The following is a 19810-nucleotide window of genomic DNA, read 5'->3' as shown; positions in this document are numbered from 1 at the left end:
AAAGTTCCCGTCGGGCCCGAGCGGGGAGGAGCTGCGGGGCGGGCAGAGGCGGAGATGGCGGAGGGCAGTGGGACGTGATGCGCGGGTCAGAGCCGGGCCTTGAGAAGGAACTGGAGGCCCCTGGCAGCGGTGTGCTCTCGAGGCCCCCTCTGCCGGGCCCACCAGGTGGCCGGCGGAGAGCCGGAGAGTTGTGCGGGATAGAAAGCAGGGTTTGGCGACCGAGTTTAGCAGGCCTTGGAATCCTGGAGCCCAGCCCCCAACCCCATTCTCACTTCTTGGCAGGATGGTTAAGGGCCTAACGTGCTGGCTGCAGCGTGGCCACCTTCCCCTTCTCCGACTCCGTATCTCTTTTTCCAGGTGTCCGGCTTTGCTGGCCCAGCAAGCTTGATAAGCATGAAGCTCTTATCTTTGGTGGCTGTGGTCGGGTGTTTGCTGGTGCCCCCAGCTGAAGCCAACAAGGTGAGGGAGGTGAGCCTGCAGCACCTGGTCACGACCGCCGACCACCGTGCACGGCCACCCTGTCTACAGGGCTGACTCAGAGGTAGCTAGTTGCTCCTTAAGACTGCCTCTCACTCACCTATGGGCCATACTTTTTTTAGTGGTCTTCCTTCAGGTTCAAGGCTGCTGGCCTCTCTAAGGATAGTGCGGGGGAAGAGGGTGGGGCACAGAGCACTGACTCACTCTGGATCAGACAGATCAGTGGTGGACTTCCAGCAAGGAAGTTTGGAGAAGTTATCTAAGTTCTCCGTACCTTCCTTTGCTTTGGACCAGAAGTATTTTTCGTTTCAGATATTTTTGGATTTGGGAGTATTTGCACATACAAAATGAGATATCTTGGGGGAGGGGAACCAAGTCTAAACCTGAAGTTCATTTATGTTTCATATATGCTGTATACACATAGCCTGAGGGTAATTTTATACAATATTTTCAATAATTTTCTGCATAAAACAAAGTTTATCTACACTGAACCATCAGAAAGCAAAGGTGTCACTATCTCAGGCGCTCATGTGAATAGTCTGGTTGGTTGGCATCACCACCGTTCCTGACAATGAATTTATATGCTGCCGATAAATATTTTCTTACAAATAAATTTTTAACAGTAAAAAATATGATGTACTATTAATACAGTGAAAATAAATGATGTGTTCAGGGTAGCACAGTAGCATCACCAGAGTATCAGCTGCTAGACACAGCAGCATCAGGCTTTCTGTCCCCTGCTGTGACGCTGTGTTTTGATTAAAGGTTACTGTGCACAGTATTTTTTTTAGGTGAGAAGTAGTGTCTGAAGCCGTAAAGGTACCAGAAAGTGGGTTCTCTAGAGATGAGAAGGCATTCTGCCAGATGGTTTTTAAAAATGTTTTTGCCAGTCACCTGATTCATTAACAAGCTTTTGTCTTAGAAGTCTTTTTGATTTTATAGACTGACACGATTTCTTGTTCTGTTATGAATACACTCTGCTGTAGTATTTCAAGAAGCCCATGACACATTTTTACCATGTCTATAGGTGCTTTTCTGCAGTGTTAACATCATCTTTGTGGTCATGTCCGTGCTTAACAAGTTTGAGATTGGGAGCATTTCGAATTTTTGTTTTAGGGATGCTAGTACTGCCACCTGTAGCAGCAGTTGTATCTATTACTCTGCTTAGGGAGAATCAAATTACATAACAATGTAAAAATGCCCTGTCAGTATAAAATCCTATACAGTTTGAAGTTTCCATTATTAAGGGTGACCCACCTAAGTTCTAGGACTCCTGAGATAACTTCCATTCTTTAAGGCTACATTCCTATGGAGCTGTTTGGATAGATCTATGGAACTAAAGATCATCCAGGCTTTGAAGTAAGGTTAAGGCCAGGGGTTTGCTTCCATTCTCTCCTCAGAATTCCTAATTAATAAAGACATTTATGGTGGTGTCTCTTACTCATTCCAGAAGGGAAGAACTTTCAAAGGGGTTGCTTGAGTATGCCCACAGAAATGACCCACTTTTTCTTGTTTACCCTTGCCCTTTATGTTTCCCCAATCCTACCAAAGAAGTTGGAGATGGAATGTGGGGAAGAGGCTGGCTGCTAAGTCCACTGGACAGAGGTGCACACACAAGTGTGGGGTCTGGGGTAGAGGACTGCCACTTCACACACACATACACACACACACACACGCATTTCCCCCCTTCCCTCTCCCCCGATTCCTCTAAGTACCTACTTTGGGACTCGCAGGCCTAGACAACTTTCTGTGAGTCTCATTTGCCACCTGGACATTTTCTGTCTTTAGGACCCTGTGCTGTAGCTTGCCTCCTGCAGTGGCAGTCCTTGCTGGACTTGAACTTGGGGATGGAGAAAGTGCAAGAGCATAGATATGGTTCACCTAACAGGATAGGGAACAGAAAGTTGACAACCTTGCTAGAACCTGAACCCAGGCAGAGTCTCTGTGTACTTGACATGTGCTTTCTCTTCCAGAGTTCTGAAGACATCCGGTGCAAATGCATTTGTCCACCTTATAGAAACATCAGTGGGCACATTTATAACCAGAATGTGTCCCAGAAGGACTGGTAAGGCATTACACACAGGCCCCTGGCTGCTATACCCAGCTGAAGTTATGGGTGTTTACTAGAGTTCTTGGACCCTGGAGGATAAGCATGCTCTCCCATTCCTATGGAGAGCCTTTCAAAGGAATAATTATTCATGTCACAGAACCAATTTCATAGTTGTCAACTGTCTGTGGAAACAGGACCCAGGTATCTTGAATTCCAGCTGGGTGGTCCCTGGCTAGAGGAGTGGATTTTGTTGTTTTGCTTTGAATATTGGTCTTTAGTGATGCATACAGAATGGTAGTAGAGAAATTGGGAGAGGTAGGTATTCTGACCACATACTGTAGGATACCTAATGCTTTTGCAAAGCTGTTACATGTGATATTCTGTGCCAGTCTCATAGCGTCCTTGTAAGGTAGGTGGGATGGATTTTGCTCCCATTTTATAATAGCAGAGACAGAGGCCCAAAGAAATAATTTAGAGTCTTGAATTCATTTCTGGGTACTTCACTTTTAAAAAGAGAAGAATAACCCAGAATTCATTTAGAGAAAGGAGACCAGTGCGGTGAAGGGAAGTTTGAACACATTGTCCTGGAAGGAATGGCTTAAGGAAGCAAGGAGAGCCTAAAGAGGAGAGGACTTGGGGGCGCACGATGATTGATTAAGAGCTGGAATGTTATGGGAAGTGAGACCTGTGGGAGCAGGTACTGGTGGGGATCAGTTATGTTCAGTGGGGTTTCGTGGTATAGAGTTGGAGCCAAAGCTTCAGGGAAACCGACTTAAGCATGAGTTGAGGGAGCATTTCTAATCTAGGCAGTTTTGGGAGTCAGGAATCTCCGTGCTTGGAGGGCCCCGAGCACAGATGGGCTGAGGTCACTATAGAAGAGATCAACATCAGTTGAGGGGTCCGGGTCAGTGCTGCCTCTCCTGCTTTCTCAAAGCAGATGAGCTTTGAGAAAATACAGATTCCCGGTACCACCACCACCCCCCGATTTTGATTGTTCAAATACAGAGTGAGGGTGGGGGGAAGCAGTAACCTTTCTTTCCTTTGGTGCTTAGGACGCAGTTGATCCAGAGCAACACTCGAGAATTTTGAAACTAGTTGAATTTCCAATTCTGAGACTGTCTCGTTTTCTGAGAGGCAGTCTAGTTAGACAGACTCTGTGTTCAACCTTCCTGACTTCAAATTTAGCCTAGCTGATTGTTAATTGTGTGACAAATTACTTAGTCTCCACTGCACTTTGATTTCCTTACTGTAAATAGTGGCAGTACTTTGAGTGTTAAGTATGTATGTGTTTGTGTGTGTGTTGTGCATGTGTGTGCACAGGTAAGTAACTATAGCACTTAGAACAATATCTGGCACATAGTGCTTATATAAATGTTAGCTGATATTAATGTATATTATCATGCCTTACTGGTGGCCACATAGATAGTCATGATCAAACTTACACCACAGACTGAGAAAACGGGCTCCTCCTGAAGCAATAGCCTTCTACTTAGAAGTACAAGTAACCCCCTTGTATCTTGTGGTTATAGTTCAAATAGCATCAGTAAAACCTTTGATGGGCTGTCTTAGCCCTTCACCAGATAACAAGGCTATATCCCACACTCCTTGTGCAGGCAGACACTTGCAAATTTAGGAACACTCTCTCTGTCCTGGAGCTATAGATGGCCTGAAAACCCAAGGTTGGATGCCTGCAGAGGACAGAGTCCTGTCTAGACCTCTCAGGCTATAGTTTATCTCCTTCTTCCCCTTAGAAGTCAGAATTAAGGGGCTGCCTGATGAATAGCCTTACATCAGGACCCTCAGGGCAGCTCCATTAAGGGTGGTGGGTGAGGCTGGAGGAAAGACTCCAGGATTCTAGGACCCAGTGACACTGACCTTGACTGGGAGTCATCATGTGCTTGCCTGGAGCCTCTTAAGGGTAGGGTGGGGCCTTGACATTATTCTGAGTACCTCAGCGCTAGGGCTACAGGAGGCCAGTTTGAGTGGGTCTTCTAGTCTCTGCCACGTTTTCACTTTGCTGTCACGTTGGTCCACTGCTAAAGAACACTTGCACCCTTCCCCTTGGTTGTGCAGAGTAAAGCCAGAATCATCTGAGATGCGGTCCTCAGGTTTAATGGCCAAGCCATGTATGTTTCTATGTTTACTGGTATCCTGCCATCTAGTGTTGAGAGTTTATAACTGTATGCACAAAAAAGGCAGAAACCCCAATTTTGCCCCATTGGTGGGTCTGGCAAGGAGATGTGTTATTAGAGACACTCCCAGAGCAGGAAGGCACTTAATAAGTTGGCTAGTTCCTTGCCTTTCAGACTTGTTAAAATAGAACTTCTCTGCAAACAAAATCAATTTTAGAAACAAAATCTATAAAACATAAAGTCGGAATTGCTCTGGCTGAGAGGGAAGTGTCCCTCGGCCCCTCCCTGACTACCACCCCACCGTACAGTGGTTCCCATGGGTCCCAAAAGAGTACAGTTTGGAAGACACTGACCAAGTTCAGTCTCCATTTGTAAATGAGAAAACCGAGGCCTGGAGAAGTTAAATAAATTGCCCACTATCACGGGAGAGTTGGAGACAGCAGAAGTATTTCAGCTCCTTATTGCTGTTTCCCTGGGTAGCAGGATCCCACAGTGAAGAACTCAGGTCGCCCTTCCAAACTGCCCCTGACACCTTGGCCTTGTGAGAAATCCATAAATCCCACTGCAGTGCTGGTATGACCTAGACCCAAGACCCAGTGTAGCTCACGTAAGGGAGGAATCTGGAGGCTTGTAGAGACTTCCTGGAGAAGGGAAGATGGCATTCCCTCTGGACAGGAATGACAACCAAGCACCCTGGGTGACCCTGGCCTTGCCCCTCAACCCCTCCCTCCCAGAGGAAACAGCGTGCAAGGCCTGAAAGCAGTACTTTCAGTTACAACAGGGGAGACCTGCTCACAGCAGGGAGTAAGTAACATGTTGGACACAGAGATGGAACTGGATCATGAAAGGTTTAGATAAACTATTGTATGCTACATATGGATTTTTAGGAGAACAGAGTCTTTTAGAGCATATCCCATTCTTATTCCAACACACGATCTTTATATCACACACCCTTGATGCTTCTGCCAGAAACCCAGCCCTATAGCTCAGAAGGGAGCTGTGCTTGACTCTTGCAGGACACCGGTCAGAGCTGGAAGGGCTTTTTAAAGATTAACTGGTACAACTGCTTTATCTCACAGAGAAGAGGACAGGCCCAGGATATGAACACTTGGTGGCAGAGCCAGGACAGAGCCCAGGTGCACTGCAGCATGACACCTGCTTCACCTCTGCACACCCCCGAGGAGTTTGGTTTTTCCATTGGTAGTGATGAAGTGCGTTCTGTAGAGTTTTTTGCTTTCTCAATGTGGTCCATGAACCCAACACGTTGGAACCATGCCGATCTGAGGAAGGCTGGGAATGAGAGGCTTGAGGCAAGCCAGGTACCAGCCCAGGCCCCACTGAGGCTGAGTCAGAAGTAAAGACATGTGGCTGAGGATCTGGATTTGGTTTCTGGCCTCACCACCACTGTGGAGATGCCACTTTGCCTCCTAAGCCTCTTTCCCTGTTTTTAGATGTGGAACCTAAGATCTTTATCCCACCTTATGCAAGAGTGCTGTTAGATGAAAGTGGGCTAAGTGGGTCTACTCTTCCTTTAGGAATCACGTAGTTACTGAGCCTGCTCTGGCGAGCACCCAGCTAGGCACTGGGAATATGGAGATGTATAAGACATAACCCTGTGTTCGAGGAACGTACACCTCCTGGGGAGACAGCACAAATAAAGATTGGATTCCAGTGCAGTGCATTGGCGGGGGGTTGGGAGGAGCTGGCTGTTGGGCACAGGCAGCTGAGCTGAGAGTTAAAAGATGAGACGAGGTGGCAAAGCCATGCCCTCCTGGTGAGAGTGTGAGTGTGGCTCATTCAGAGAGCAGCCTGGCAGATCCATGTGACTGGAGGATGGGAAAGTGGGTGAGGGAGGCATAGCAGGAGATGGAACTGTAGTGACATGGGTTGGGACCCCCAGCAGAGCAATTCAGTTAGTACTGACCCTAGGGGCTCTGTGGAGGCCTAAGCTGGGGAATGACATGACCAGAGTTGCATTCTGAAAGACTACTCGGCTGCCGTGGGAAGGTAGTACATGTTAGAAAGGCCAAACTAGAGGCGGGAGGGCAGTGCAGAGGCTGGCGCAGTTGTCCAAGGAAGATAGGATGAGGGCCTGAGCTAAGACACAGCAGTGGGAAATAATAAAGGAGATGAATTCTAGGAATTTTTAGGGAAGTAAGATCACTGGCCTTTGGTGGATTCATAGATGAGAGGAAGGCAGTGTCAAAGATGATTTCCAGGGTTTGACCCAGACAGTGAAGTGGATGGTAGAGGTGTTCTCTGCCATTGCGAATGGGGAGCCAGTTTGCAGGAGTAGGGAGTGGGGGGCAAAGGGTGTGCAGGGGCGGGTGTAGAGTTCATAGTCTCTATGAGACATGCAAATAGTGACTCCTGTAGCTTATAGAGGAGAGCGGCCCTGGCTGGAGATTCTGACCTAAGATCTGTCAGCTTCTGAGTTAAACCTTTGGGACAGATGAGCACATCCAGGGAAAACATAGCATGAGATGAGGAAGGCGGCTGGGGGTAGAACTCTGGGAACGTTGATGGTTTTGGTGCCAACACTGTAGGCAGTTTGGAGAGCTGGTTTTGATGTGCAAGGGGCATGGGCTATGAGGCTTTGGGTTGGGAAGGGATTCTGCCAGTCTGATCCTTTATAAGCCCTCAGTCCTCTCTGGGAGCACCCTTCACTTTTTCCCAGTCCCTACCTCTCAGCTCCCCTGGCTGCCTGCTTCCCTGGTCTTGAGGCTTTAAGACCTGGTGGCCCTGCCTCGACAGCCCTGTCTGTCTCTGTTGCAGCAACTGCCTGCACGTGGTGGAGCCCATGCCGGTGCCTGGCCATGACGTGGAGGCCTACTGCCTGCTGTGCGAGTGCAGGTACGAGGAGCGCAGCACCACCACCATCAAGGTAATGCCAGGGTGTCAGGAAGCCAGTGGGATTCCCACACTCCATTCCCCAATCGCGGGCTGGCCTACACCCACAGTTTTTCACTTTATTCTGGAACATTCCAACGGCTATGAGACTGGCTTCTAGGCTAGCCTAGTATAGACATCGGGACCCACATCCCACACCTTCCTGGAGCCAGCTCCCTTCTCTGCTCTCTTTCCAGTGGTTCCCATTACAGTGAGAGGGGAGAGCCCTGGGAGAGCTGCTGGAGACTCACTTTTCCCTTCATTCTTTCCAGTTTTTTTCCTTCCTCTCCCTTCTTCTGTTCATCCAGTAAATCTCTTTTCGGTGCCTGCTATATTCTGGGCAGATGCTGCCAATGGGGAGGTTGGCCTGCCCTCCTGGAGCTTAGTCTAATTAAGCTTCCAAAGTGACTAAGCTCCTGTAAAAAGTGTCAGAGCTGTGAACTAGGGCTGGGTATTGGGTGCTGGGAGAACATCAGATTGGTCCTTTTGTGTTTTCCTGAACCTTGTTCTCATTGATTATTTGGGTGAATTCAGGAAAGAGATGATAGACACAGTCATCACCACAGACATCATGAGGTCTCTGTTCATTCCTCTGCACCAGGCAGAACTTCCTGTGTCTTCTGGAGGCTGTGAAGCTGCCCTAGCAGAGACCCCCATGACCCCCAGCCTCCCAGTGCAGCTTCCTAGTCCAGGTTCTAACAATCCTGGGCCAGGCGCCTGGCACACACAGTGCTCACTGATTACATAGTCATTTCTCTCTCTTTTTTTTTTGTTTTTTAGAGACTGGGTCTGACTCTGTTGCCTATGCTGTAGTCCAGTGGCATGATCACAGCTCACTGCAGCTCTGACCTCCCAGGCCCATGCAACCCTCCCACCTCAGCCTCCTGATTAGCTAGGACCACAGGTGTACATCCCCACACCCAGCTAATTTTTAAAATTTTTTGTAGAGACAGGGTCTCACTATCTTGCCCAGGCTGGTCTCAAACTCCTGGCCTTGAGCAATGCTCCAGTCTTGGCTTCCCGAAGTGCTGGGATTGTAGGTGTGAGCCACCATGCCCGGCCTAATGTAGCCCTTTCTGTTCCAGTTTGTAGCTTTTTTCTGCTTATCCTTTGAAGAGTCTATAGATAGCATTGGAAAATAATTCTCATATTTAAAGGCACTGCTGGGTCCTCCATCAGGTTTCTCCTTTTGAGGCACATTTTGTGGGGCGGTGGTCTTCACTGCTGTCCTTCCTGCTTGTTCCAGGGAGCCCTGTGCTGTAGCTCCTCTGTGTTCTCACCACTCAGGGACAAAGCAGCTGTCTGTCCTCCACCGCTCCCAGCCAGTGCCCTGTGCAGACTCCACTCTTTTCATCCTCCCACCTGCGGCAGCCCCTCCTGCAACTGTCTTTCTCCTTCTCTGAACTTGCTCCAGTGGGCCTCACCCTCCAGGGACCAGATGCCTGAGACCTGAAATTCAGAGCCAGATGTCGCCGCTGCTCCCTGTTTGGCCGGGAGGGAACTTCCTGGCATGGGGACCTCATCAGATACAACTTCCTAATCCCTCCCATTTCCCCCAGTCCTCCTGCTAGGAGGCGCCCCTCAGCTTCAGCCTATTGAAGACCCAGCCTCTGTTCTCCTTCCGCCTTCCTGGGGTACAGGTGAGGTCTGATTATTTGACCTGTTTAATCAGGTGTGAACACGGTGCCCCAATCAGGTGGGACATTGGTCCAGTGGAACTTGGCTATTGGCTGAGCTGGGCACCCAGCTTGAAAGTCCTGAGGTTCTTTTTTTCACTCTTGTTCACAGTGTAGGCAGGGCAGGGCTGAGATCAGAAGCCAGCAATGGCCAGGCACTGTGGAATTAGGAAAGGCATTTGAGAGGGAGTCAGCAAGTCTGGGTTCGAGTCACACCTCCACCGTCTGGTAGCCTTGGGATCCCGGGTGACCTAGCCCAGCAGTTCTCAGTCAGATGATTACAGCCCCACAGAGGGCATTTAGAAGTGGATGAAGGTGCTTTTGTGGTCCCAATAGCCGAGGTGTGTTATCAACACCGTTACAGGGATGTCCCACCCAAAATCCCAGAGCACCCACATTGAGAAACATTGAATTTGCCTCATTAAATCTATCTTTTCTGTAAAAACAAAATGACTCCAGCTTGTGAAGCACTGTGTATGTAAGAGATTCATGGAGTTGTTGTTCTAGCCCTGGCTTTCCCCTCCCTGCAGAGGGGCTGGTGGGAGGGCAGGCGTGACCTTCACCCCCAGTGCACGCCTTCTTACCAGCCCGAGCCACTCTGCGCAGGGGCGTGCTGTGAGTGGGCCAGCGTGCGCCATCCGTCCTGCTCTCCACAAGAGCAATGAGCCCCCAGCCCAGGCTTATTCTTCCTGGTCTCAGCTTTCCAGCCTCTCCACAGCCTGTTCTTCCTTGCTCTTAGTTTCTGATTGCTTCACCCTTCATCATGGACTCTTCTACAGCCAGGGAGGCCCTGCGTTCCCACCTCCACCCCGCGAGCCTCTCAGGGCATCAGGCTCCAGATTTCTTCCTTTATCATCTGCCTGCTGCCCTGATGCCTGCTGTGCAGATTCCCTCAAGTTAGGACAGAGCGCTTCCTCTGTGGAGTAGGCCCTCCCTTTCCTTTCGGGGCATGCTTTCCCTCTGAGCCCACGTTGCCTCCAAGTCCTTTCTTAGTGCACCACTCGAGGAGTCACTGCCAGCCAGGCACAGATGGCCCAAGACTAGAAATGGATTTCTAGCCCTGGCCCCAGATGCTGATTGACAGGCACGCTGGTCTTTTCCTCAGGTCATCATTGTCATCTACCTGTCCGTGGTGGGTGCCCTCTTGCTCTACATGGCCTTCCTGATGCTGGTGGACCCTCTGATCCGAAAGCCAGATGCATACACCGAGCAACTGCACAATGAGGAGGAGAATGAGGTAAGAGGGCTTTGAGTGCCCAGGCCCTGGGCTCCTGCATGTGTGTCCCCAGGGCAAAACCCAGAGGAGCGCCACCTAGGTCTAGGGCCCACCTCCCCCACATGCTTCAAGTTGCTTTTCTGGTCAGTGTCCTACACATCACCCAGACTCAGCAGGGACCTGCCCTTTGCCCTTCCAGATGAAGCAGGACACCAGGCATCAGGCAGGCTCCATGCACAAGCCGGGGGAGCCATGTCATCCTGCTGCACTGTGCTTCCCAGCAGAGGGGGTGCAGCCAACCAGGGCCAGTCACACATAGATACACATAATATTCCCTGCGTGCTCAGACATGGGTGACAAGCTGCTGGTGGACTGGAAGGCGGCAAGTTAATTTGTTTGTCAAGTGATTCCACAAACATCTGTTGAACACTTGCTCAATGCAAACCAGAGCTCCAGGGTCTGGAGGGAAATGTAGGATTTCCAGAGCGGAAGAGGAATGAGGTAGACAGTGGTGCCGGGTGGGGGACGTGTGAGGAAGTTTGAGCGTTGCAAGCATAGGGTAGGGGTGTTTGCACAGTGGCAGTGAGAGCTGGCCAGTAGATTAAGTCCACATTATTAAAGGCCCTAAATGTCAAGCTAAGGGGGCTTGGCTTTATCTGATATGGAAAGTGGGGAACCACTGACCCCAGATGGCCTGCAAGGCCTCCAGGAGCTCATGCAGTGGTGGGGAGCTGACGGGGCTTGGACCAGGCCCAGCACAGTTAGCAAGCGCTCTCATCATCTTCCCATTCATCCTCATACTAAAAAGTTGTGGACACCATGGTGAGGAAACCCAGGGGGACAGGAGGGCTCAGGTGAAGGACTCTTGGTGGGAGTGAGACGTGGTGCGCCAACATGTTGAGCAGAGTTGTGATGAGCCCCGCACTCCCCAGGTGGTCTAGGGGAATCTTGCCCGAGTGAGCCCTGTGTGCCTTGGGCTCCCCACTTACGCGCTCATGTACCAGCTAGCTGGGCGCACGAGACAGCAGAGCGGGCTGCTTAGAGGCGTGGAGCCGAGGCGGACGGGGTTGGCTGCTGCTTCCACTCTGAGCTCTGTCCCCAGGGCCTTGCTGCTGGAAGATACTCCTGTTTATTGACTGATGGAGGGATGCCCTGAGTGAACTCATGCATATGCATAAGGAATATCTAGTGGGGAAGCGCCTCAGCTAGGCCTCGGAGAATTAGTTGAAGAAACTGAGAGTTATTTAGCTTAAAGGAAAAAAGACAACTAAAGGAGACACATGATAGCTGCCTTCAGAAGTTTGTAGGAGGCGGCCGGGCACGGTGGCTCACGCCTGTAATCCCAGCACTTTGGGAGGCCGAGGCGGGCGGATCACGAGGTCAGGAGATCGAGACCATCCTGGCTAACACGGTGAAACCCCGTCTCTACTAAAAATACAAAAAATTAGCTGGGTGCGGTGGCGGGCACCTGTAGTCCCAGCTACATGGGAGGCTGAGGCAGGAGAATGGCATGAACCCGGGAGGCGGAGCTTGCAGTGAGCTGAGACTGCGCCACTGCATTCTAGCCTAGGCAACAGAGCTAGACTCCGTCTCAAAAAAAAAAAAAAAAAAAAAAAAAAGAAGTTTGTAGGAGGCAGCTCAGCCTCACCTAGGGACGGAGAGATTTAACACAGTATAAGGAGGAAGCTAGGAGTCTTCCTGTAGACAGCGTGGTCTAACTATGGGGCAGGTGGGCTGGGCTCCCTTGCAAGACCATGAGCCAGTTCCTCACCAAAAAGAGGACCCAGGGCCTCAAGTGTAAGTGTGAAGCTGCCTGGGTGACGTGGGTCTGGGCCAGCATGAAGAGTGAAGAGAAGGGCAGGTCAGGGAGGGAGCCCGCCTGCTCTCGAGGGCTGTGTCGCCCCACCCTGCGCACATGCCTGGACTGCTCCCAGTTTGCCCCCAGCCTCCTGCTGACATGAGTTTGGCCGAAGGTGGAGCAGAGGGGATGAACCTCGCCCCATTGGAGCTGGGGCCTGGGAGGTGGTGGCACTGGCAGTTGGGTGGTCTGTGTTCAAGAGGAAACCTCGTGTGCCTACCTGGTTATTAATGTAGAGTAATAGCAGCTCTGATAGGGGAGGAGCATTGCTAATAAACACTCAGCGATTAGGGGTAATGTGGTAATTGCAGTCCTGGCTGGGGTAGTAATTGAGAGATGCAGCCCAATGATTTCCGTGGAATGCATGGCTCTGGGGCATGGCCTTGTTGTGTCTCCTGCCATCCTAGCCAGGGAGCCGGAGGGAGGGCAGCTTGGGGAGGGCAGCTTACCGTCCCTGGGTATGAACCCAGGTCTCTCTTACCCCCAGGAGACCTGGGGTGCTCCTCATTTGAAGCCTGTTCGTATGAGCCTTGGGAGGAAGAAGGGGTTAGATTGGCTAACCTGTAGCAGGACTGCCTGAGAGGACAGTAGGCTGTGACAGGCTGCAGCACAGAGAAGCTGGCGAGCCATGCTCCCTGCTGTAGGGGAGATTCCGGCCCTGGGATGGACAGGATGACATGCCCTCACCTCTCACCCAAGGTTCTAAAAGGTCATAAAAGGTTGTGTTTAATCTCTTTGATACCCTAACCTAGGGTGCAGCCAACTCTGGCTGGTTTTGGCCTGGGGCAGGTAGATCCCATTGGGTGCCCTTGGCTGGGTAAGGAAGTGCCCTCGGTCCCATTCTTTGGCATCACCTCTCCATCCCCTCACCTCCTGTGATTCTGTGTGGTCTGGAGGTCACAGATGTCTGTGGTTCAGCAACCCTGCTTTTCTGAGTGTATTCAGAAAACCTGCAGGTGGCACGGTGTTGAGATTTACACAGACCTTATGTCTGCCCTCAGGGATTTAAGCCCCAAGATGGCCAAAAGCAGGTGAACCAGCAGGAAACATAAAGGCTGGCAGTAAAATCTGGCTTCATAAGATGGATGGTCAGCTGAAGAAGCCAGATGCCTTGGGAGGCCCCTCTTTACTAAACAAGGGGTCGGAAAGTTACCCTTCCCTTTGTGTTAGTCTGGGAAGGAAGGCTTCCTGGCAGAGGGGGATTTTCAGTGCCAGCTCAGGGTGGATGGGAGAGTGACCGCTGAATTGCAGGGAGGATGAACAAGGCATTGGGGCTAGACAGAACCCAAGGAACTTGTCTTTACAGAGACTGGGGCCCTAGTCCTGGATGACAAGGGATAATCTACTGCCCCTCTCAGTGCACAGAGGAAAGGATTGCGGGGAAACATGGGGCTGGGGGGCAGGCACTCAGAGGAGTGGCAGCAGTACCTAGGCTGTAGCCATGTCTCTGGGTTTCACCCCAAGAGGAACAAAGTCAGGACATGGCCTCTTGGGGTTCCTTGAAAGCTCGCCTAGGCCTGTACAACTCGGTGACTTTAGAAGGAAAAGTCTCCCTAGGCTCCAGGAACTTTCAGGCCCTACGCCCCAGGAGTCTGGGACCCAGTTAGGGGTGAGATCTGGAAGTCAGGGCATTTTTTCAGGTTAGGGACCCCTTGGGTCCCTCTTCCCAAATCCTGTGGCCAGGAGCTCTCCTGCCCTGGAGGCAAAGAACTGGAAGAGGAAGGGGAGGCCTCCCCCTCAGCCTCAGCCCCGTTCATGGAGGGAGATGAAAGCCTGTCATGTTCCCTTTGAAAGCGCTGGCAGAGCCTCAGTGGGCCCTGATTGCTGGGCGCTGCCTCCCCTGGGATTCCAGCAGCATTAGGCGTAATCCCTGGGCTCAGACATCCTTTGAAAGGAGGAAGCAAGCATGTTTGCTGGGGCAGAAACGGCAAACAGAGCTGTTTTAGATGTGCAGGTTGGGCCCTCTTTGAAGAGACACACATGGTTTCTCTGAGGCTGGGGATGTCGCTGCTCACAGCATGGGCCCAAGCTCTGAAGAGGTCTTCAAAGTGCTCACCCTCCTGGGGCAGTGGGTAGAGTTCTGGGCCCCGTTTGGGAGAGCGTACACAGGGAAATCAAGGAAAGGCGATGATGATGATGGGAACTGGAAATGCAGGCACCAGGGAGAAGACTCGGGCCCCTGGGGAGCAGTCTCCCCTCCTGTCCGCACATGGGTAGCAACTGTGTGCTGAGGACCCCAGCCCTGGGGAGCTGACAGTGAAACACGGAACAGACACACTGATGAGGGCAGTCCAGACAGCCTCCTCCCCTGAGGGCAGAATAGAAAGGTGTGCAATTCAACAGATGCTTCTAGAGCCTCCAGTGGGGCAGCACAGCATTGTGGTTAATCACAGTCCTGGGAGGGGCTGAGCCCTGCCATTTACTGTCCGTGGTGCTAACCTCTTGATTTAGTTTTCTAAATCTGGAATAGACATAATCATTTTTACCTCAGCATAACTGTTGTGAACGTGTGCGTGGAAGCTTTACAAGTATTTGCTCATCCTTAAGAATGTGCTATTTCAATCAGGTGTTAACACTTAAGTAGCATCATGATTGCTGGAGGGAAGCCTGAGGGGCAGAGTGCACAAGGGCCTGAGTGAGGCGATCACCGCAGGTAGAGAGAGGACGCATGGACCAGTGTAGCCAGAGGCTTGGGGGTAAGGGGGGAGGTGAGGCTGGGAGTGCCCTTGAATGTCATGCTCAGCAGGGTTTTACTTGTGAGCAGCTGGGTCCCAGCTGGGGTTTTTGAGCAGGGAAACAGCATGAGTTGGTGTGTGGCAGGAAGGTGGCTCCCGCTGCAGCATGCAGGGGTCAGGGAGAGCCTCGCCGCAGAGATGCAGTGGGATGCAGCAACAGCAGCAAGGATTTGGGTCAAACGCGCAAAACTCAGGCTGTATAGTCCTCTTGCTAAAGGGCTTTGCACTAGGGCCTTGCTTTGCTGAGTGGCTGGTAAGTGACGAGACCACCTGGTCACGTTCCTGTGTCTGGGATTGGGGAGGACAGAGGAGGAGCAACCAGAGAGGGGAGAGCCGCCTGAGGTGGGGTTCTCACTCTCCCTGTGTTCTCGTCATCAGACTTGGGCCAAGTCCAGTGCCAGCTCAGAACCAGTGCTTCTGGGCAGACTGAAGAGGGTTTCATCTGGGACGGCCTGAAGGGCTCAGGGCTAGTTTGATCAGCTCGGGCTTATCCACACAGCTACTTAGGTCCTCCCAGTGCTGGAGAGGAGGGCCTCGCTTGATGTCCTGAGCACTGGTTCCTTTAGAGGTGCTTTGTTCTTGCTCTAGCTGTGGGGAAAGATACCAACCTGTCTCTTTGGTTCTCCATGCTGGCTCCCTCTTAGGAGAAACCAGCTAAAGAGGGATCCAGCTGGGTCCTAGGATAAGAGATATACATACATAGGTTCAAATTCTGCCTTGGCCACTAAACAGTCATGCAGCCTTGGGCAGCAAGATGATTCACCTTTCAGAGCCTCAGTTTCTGCAGCTACAATATGGGATGGTTTTACCCATTTGCCAGTGTTGTAAGCCTGGGAATAATCTGTGTAAAGTGCCTAGCAGAGCGCCTGGCACGTAGTGGCACCTGTCACAGTCACACTGGTCTGGTCCCCCTGGGGACCTCCTGGGAACCCATCCATGTCCAAGCTCTTTCCCCTGATTGGGAGGGGCTCCACCCACCTCCCCTCCTAACTGCCCTTCTGTTCCCGAGTTAACCAGAGGCCCAGACTCAGGGCGAGAGGGGAGGAGTTGGTGGTATTTCTCCCACTGCTACCCACCATACTTGCTGCAGAGCAAGCACGGATGAGGCCTCACTCTGGGCTGTCTCTGAAACAGATGTGGAGTCTTTAATACCTTTTAATCAGACTATTAGCGATGGAAGCACAGCCTCTCAGTGGCAGCTTTCCCCCACTTAGGAGCTGTTTGTTAAGACTTTACATGAAGGGAAAACAAATGATACTGTGGTAATGTGGTGAATTTCAGCATGTTCCCTTAATGCTCTGCTCTGGGATCTCCCTGGCTTCCCCTTCTCAAGACGCTCCCCTGAGATGCAGAGCAGTGGAAGGAGGGCAGGGCTAAAACTGCCCCACCCTTCCAAGCCTAGCACCCCACCCACACACACTGGAGCCCTGTCATGAGGAGGACGGTCCCAGAAGGGATGAGAGTGGGAATGAAAAGAAGAAGAGAAGGCAATCCAGCCCCCAGAGCCAGGATGACCAAGTCCTGGTGGGCCCATAGCTTCCCAGATGGGTCTTTAGTGTCCACCTCATGTAGACGGCCACACAGAGGCAGGATTGGGTGGAGGCTTGGTCTTAGCACTGTGGCCAGCTCAGTCAGCACAGTGAACAGAGAAGGCATGGAACTGGAAGGAGGGGCAGCAGCACAGCAGTTCTCACAGGCTTTCTCCTGGCAGCAGGCTGCCAGCCTTACTGCCTACTGGCTTCCAGAGCTAGGCTCTGATATCAGCCATCGCTCCTAGGGAAGAAACCAAAGGTCTCTTGAGCCCTAGCTCTGTGACAGCCAGGGTAGTAAGTGCTTTATATGTGTGTTGTTTAACTTTGCCGTACCCATCTACTAATCTTAAACCAGTGTATTTCAAACAAGCCATTAGGTCATGAAATGAATTTTGTGAGTCATGACCAGGATTTTTAAAAAAATAAAATGGAACAGAGCAAAGAATATCAGAATGCATTACACTAAGTATTGTTTTATGAAACTTCCTTTTCACTGTGTGTGTGTGTGTGTGTGGGGGGGGGGGGGGTAATATTCAGTAACTATAATTCCTAAAGACTGTAGAGCAGAAAACAGTCTCAATGACTACATTTATTATATTAAATTGAAGCTTGGAGAAATAAAGTAACTTGTTCAGGGACACACTGCCTCAGAAGTGACTGAGGCCATGGCTCCTTCCCAGCCCCCGCTGTGGACCTGTAGTTCCACCTGGGACACGGGCCTAGGGGAGTCTGAGGCTAGAAGGGGGCAGGTGGTCCCCAGCCCAGGAACAGAACCCAGGAGTCCTAATTCCAAGCTCAGTGTGCCCCCTGCCTGACATGGCCACACCTGCCTTTCAGGTGTTGCCTGAGCCTCACCTAGCCTGGCACAGGAAGCCTTCCTCAGGACCTGGACGGGAGGCTCCCAGAAGGCAGTGTCCATCTCTAATGCAGCTCAGAGATGAAGTCCTCAGAGCTCCAAGGGGATGATGATGAATCCTCTCCCAGCCTCCTCACTGCCAGCTCATTCTCTGTCCACCCTACCCTCACCTCACCACCCCCCTTCGCCCCAGCCTAGCAGCTGCATGGTGACAGAAGCCGTGCCAGCTTGGGGCATTAGAAGCAAAGTTGCATTTACTGGGCGGCTCTGGGCTTAGAGAAGTGCACTAATCCCTTAAGAGATGTGTGGCAGGAGATGAGAGGCAGGGAAAGCTAGGGAGGAAATCCCCACGGGGGTGCAGGCCTGGCCCTCAGCTCTAATTCTCTCCAAAGATCAGGTTCAGGTCCTGCAGGAAATGCAGAGGCTCCAGAGCTTCAGAGGCAGAGAAGTGGTAATTAGGGGAGGATGCTTTTGACGGCAGCAACAGTTCTGAAAGCAAAGGGGAAGGGGATCAGCAGAGGCAGATAGGGAGGAAGCAGAGCTGTCCTCGGCTATCAAAGGAGGGAATGGGCCAGAGTGGGCTCTGCAAAGGGAATGCTGGGGCCGCTCTGAATTTCCATCCCTGCCAGACTCCCTGAGTGATGTCACATCCCTCTTTCCCAGAGAAACTAAGATCCCATGGATCTGGATCTGTGCAGACTCCTCAGTAGGCACCTTCTCCCATCTGGAGCAGACTGCTGCCATCTCAGGGTAGCCAGACTCTAGCCCCTGGGCCTTCCTCCCACTCCCTGGGCGATGGCAGGGAGGGCAAGGGAGTTCTCTAGCCTAGTACTAGCCCTGGGGGCACCTCGGTGCATTCCTGAAACAACACATGTCATCAAATCCTCTGCCTAAGTGAGGTCTTGAAGCCTATGCTTAGCATCCTTTTTGAGAGTTAGAAATAGTGGAATGGAGCATTATGAGGGGTGAGTTCAGGCTGGGAACCTCCCTTGAGCTATCTATGTGGCAGTAACTGGGGCCCCAGCAGAGCCTACTCTTCCTGGAGTGCTTGCTTTCCCAGGCCCCAGGGAGGGGCAGGGACCCCATCCTGCAGATGCTACAGACACTAAGGCCTCCAGCAGACCTGACACACTGTTCAGCTCTGCAGATGACAAGGCAAGGTCCTCAGCCCACAGCACTTGGGGAGGCCCAGCCTCCCAGTCTGGGGAAGGTCAGGCTTTGGGGTTGCTCATGGGTCGTTCTTTCCATGTCAGACTTTTAGGACCTGAGACCCTTCTGGCTTGCCGTGCCAGATCTTCTCTTTTTTTCTTCCCACTACAGGATGCTCGCTCTATGGCAGCAGCTGCTGCATCCCTCGGGGGACCCCGAGCAAACACAGTCCTGGAGCGCGTGGAAGGTGCCCAGCAGCGGTGGAAGCTGCAGGTGCAGGAGCAGCGGAAGACAGTCTTCGATCGGCACAAGATGCTCAGCTAGATGGGCTCATATGGTTGGGTCAAGGCCTCAACACCATGGCTGCCAGCTTCCAGGCTGGACAAAGCGGGGGGCTGCTTCTCCCTTCCCTCGGTGCCAGTTTTCCCTTTAAGAGCCCGTGGCATTTTTCCTCCTCCTCCCTAACTTTAGAAATATTGTACTTTATTTTGATTAGGGAAGAGGGATGCTGTCTCTGATCTCTGTTGTCTCCTTGGGTCTTTGGGGTGGAAGGGAGGGGAAAGGCAGGCCCGAAGGGAATGCAGACATTTGAGGCGGCCTCAGGAGTGGATGCAGTCTGTCTCTCCTGACTCCACTCTTGCCGCCTTCCAGCTCCGAGTCTTGGGAATGTTGTTACCCTTGGAAGATAAAGCTGGGTCTTCAGGAACTCAGTGTCTGGGAAGAAAGCATGGCCCAGCATTCAGCATGTGCTTCTTTCTGCAGTGGTTCTTATCACCACCTCCCTCTCAGCCCCAGCTCCAACCCTGAGGACAGCTCTGATGGGAGAGCTGGGCCCCCTGAGCCCACTGTGGTCTTCAGGACGCACCTGGAAGCTGGTGTTCCCTGTCCCCTGTGCACTTCTCCCATTGGGACATGGAGTGCCCTTGCATACTCTGCTGCTGGTCCCCTCACCCGCGCTTGAGGGGGCTGGGCAGTCCCTCCTCTCCCCAGTGTCCACAGTTGCTGAGCCAGATGGTTGGTTGGAACACGAGACTCGAGGCTGACCGTGGATCTGAACACCGCAGCCCCTGTCCTTGGGTCGCCTCTTGTCGCTGAACTTCGTTGTACCAGTGCATGGAGAGAAAATTTTGCCCTTGTCTTGTCTTAGAGTTGTGTGTAAATCAAGAAGCCATCATTAAATTGTTTTACTTCTCTCACTTGCTGGATTTTAAGAGATTTAGGGAACTAGGAATTTTTCACA

At 51.8% G+C, this 19810-nt stretch overlaps 1 protein-coding gene across 1 annotated transcript; it reads left to right on the top strand.

Annotated features, from left to right (window-relative positions):
• The first annotated feature begins 96 nt into the window (after nucleotides 1–96).
• Nucleotides 97–19766, top strand: LOC105484709 (transmembrane protein 9). Its single transcript, XM_011746559.3, is given in 6 exon segments — nucleotides 97–498; nucleotides 500–541; nucleotides 2451–2542; nucleotides 7435–7543; nucleotides 10330–10461; nucleotides 18742–19766. Coding segments are annotated over 6 exon segments (633 nt in total). The 5' UTR covers nucleotides 97–393; the 3' UTR covers nucleotides 18895–19766.
• Nucleotides 19767–19810: the final 44 nt, after the last annotated feature.

Source organism: Macaca nemestrina, chromosome 1 (genome assembly GCF_043159975.1).
Source record: "Macaca nemestrina isolate mMacNem1 chromosome 1, mMacNem.hap1, whole genome shotgun sequence".
Classification (NCBI taxonomy): Eukaryota; Metazoa; Chordata; class Mammalia; order Primates; family Cercopithecidae; genus Macaca; species Macaca nemestrina.
This window is presented reverse-complemented; position numbering and strand designations above follow the sequence as displayed.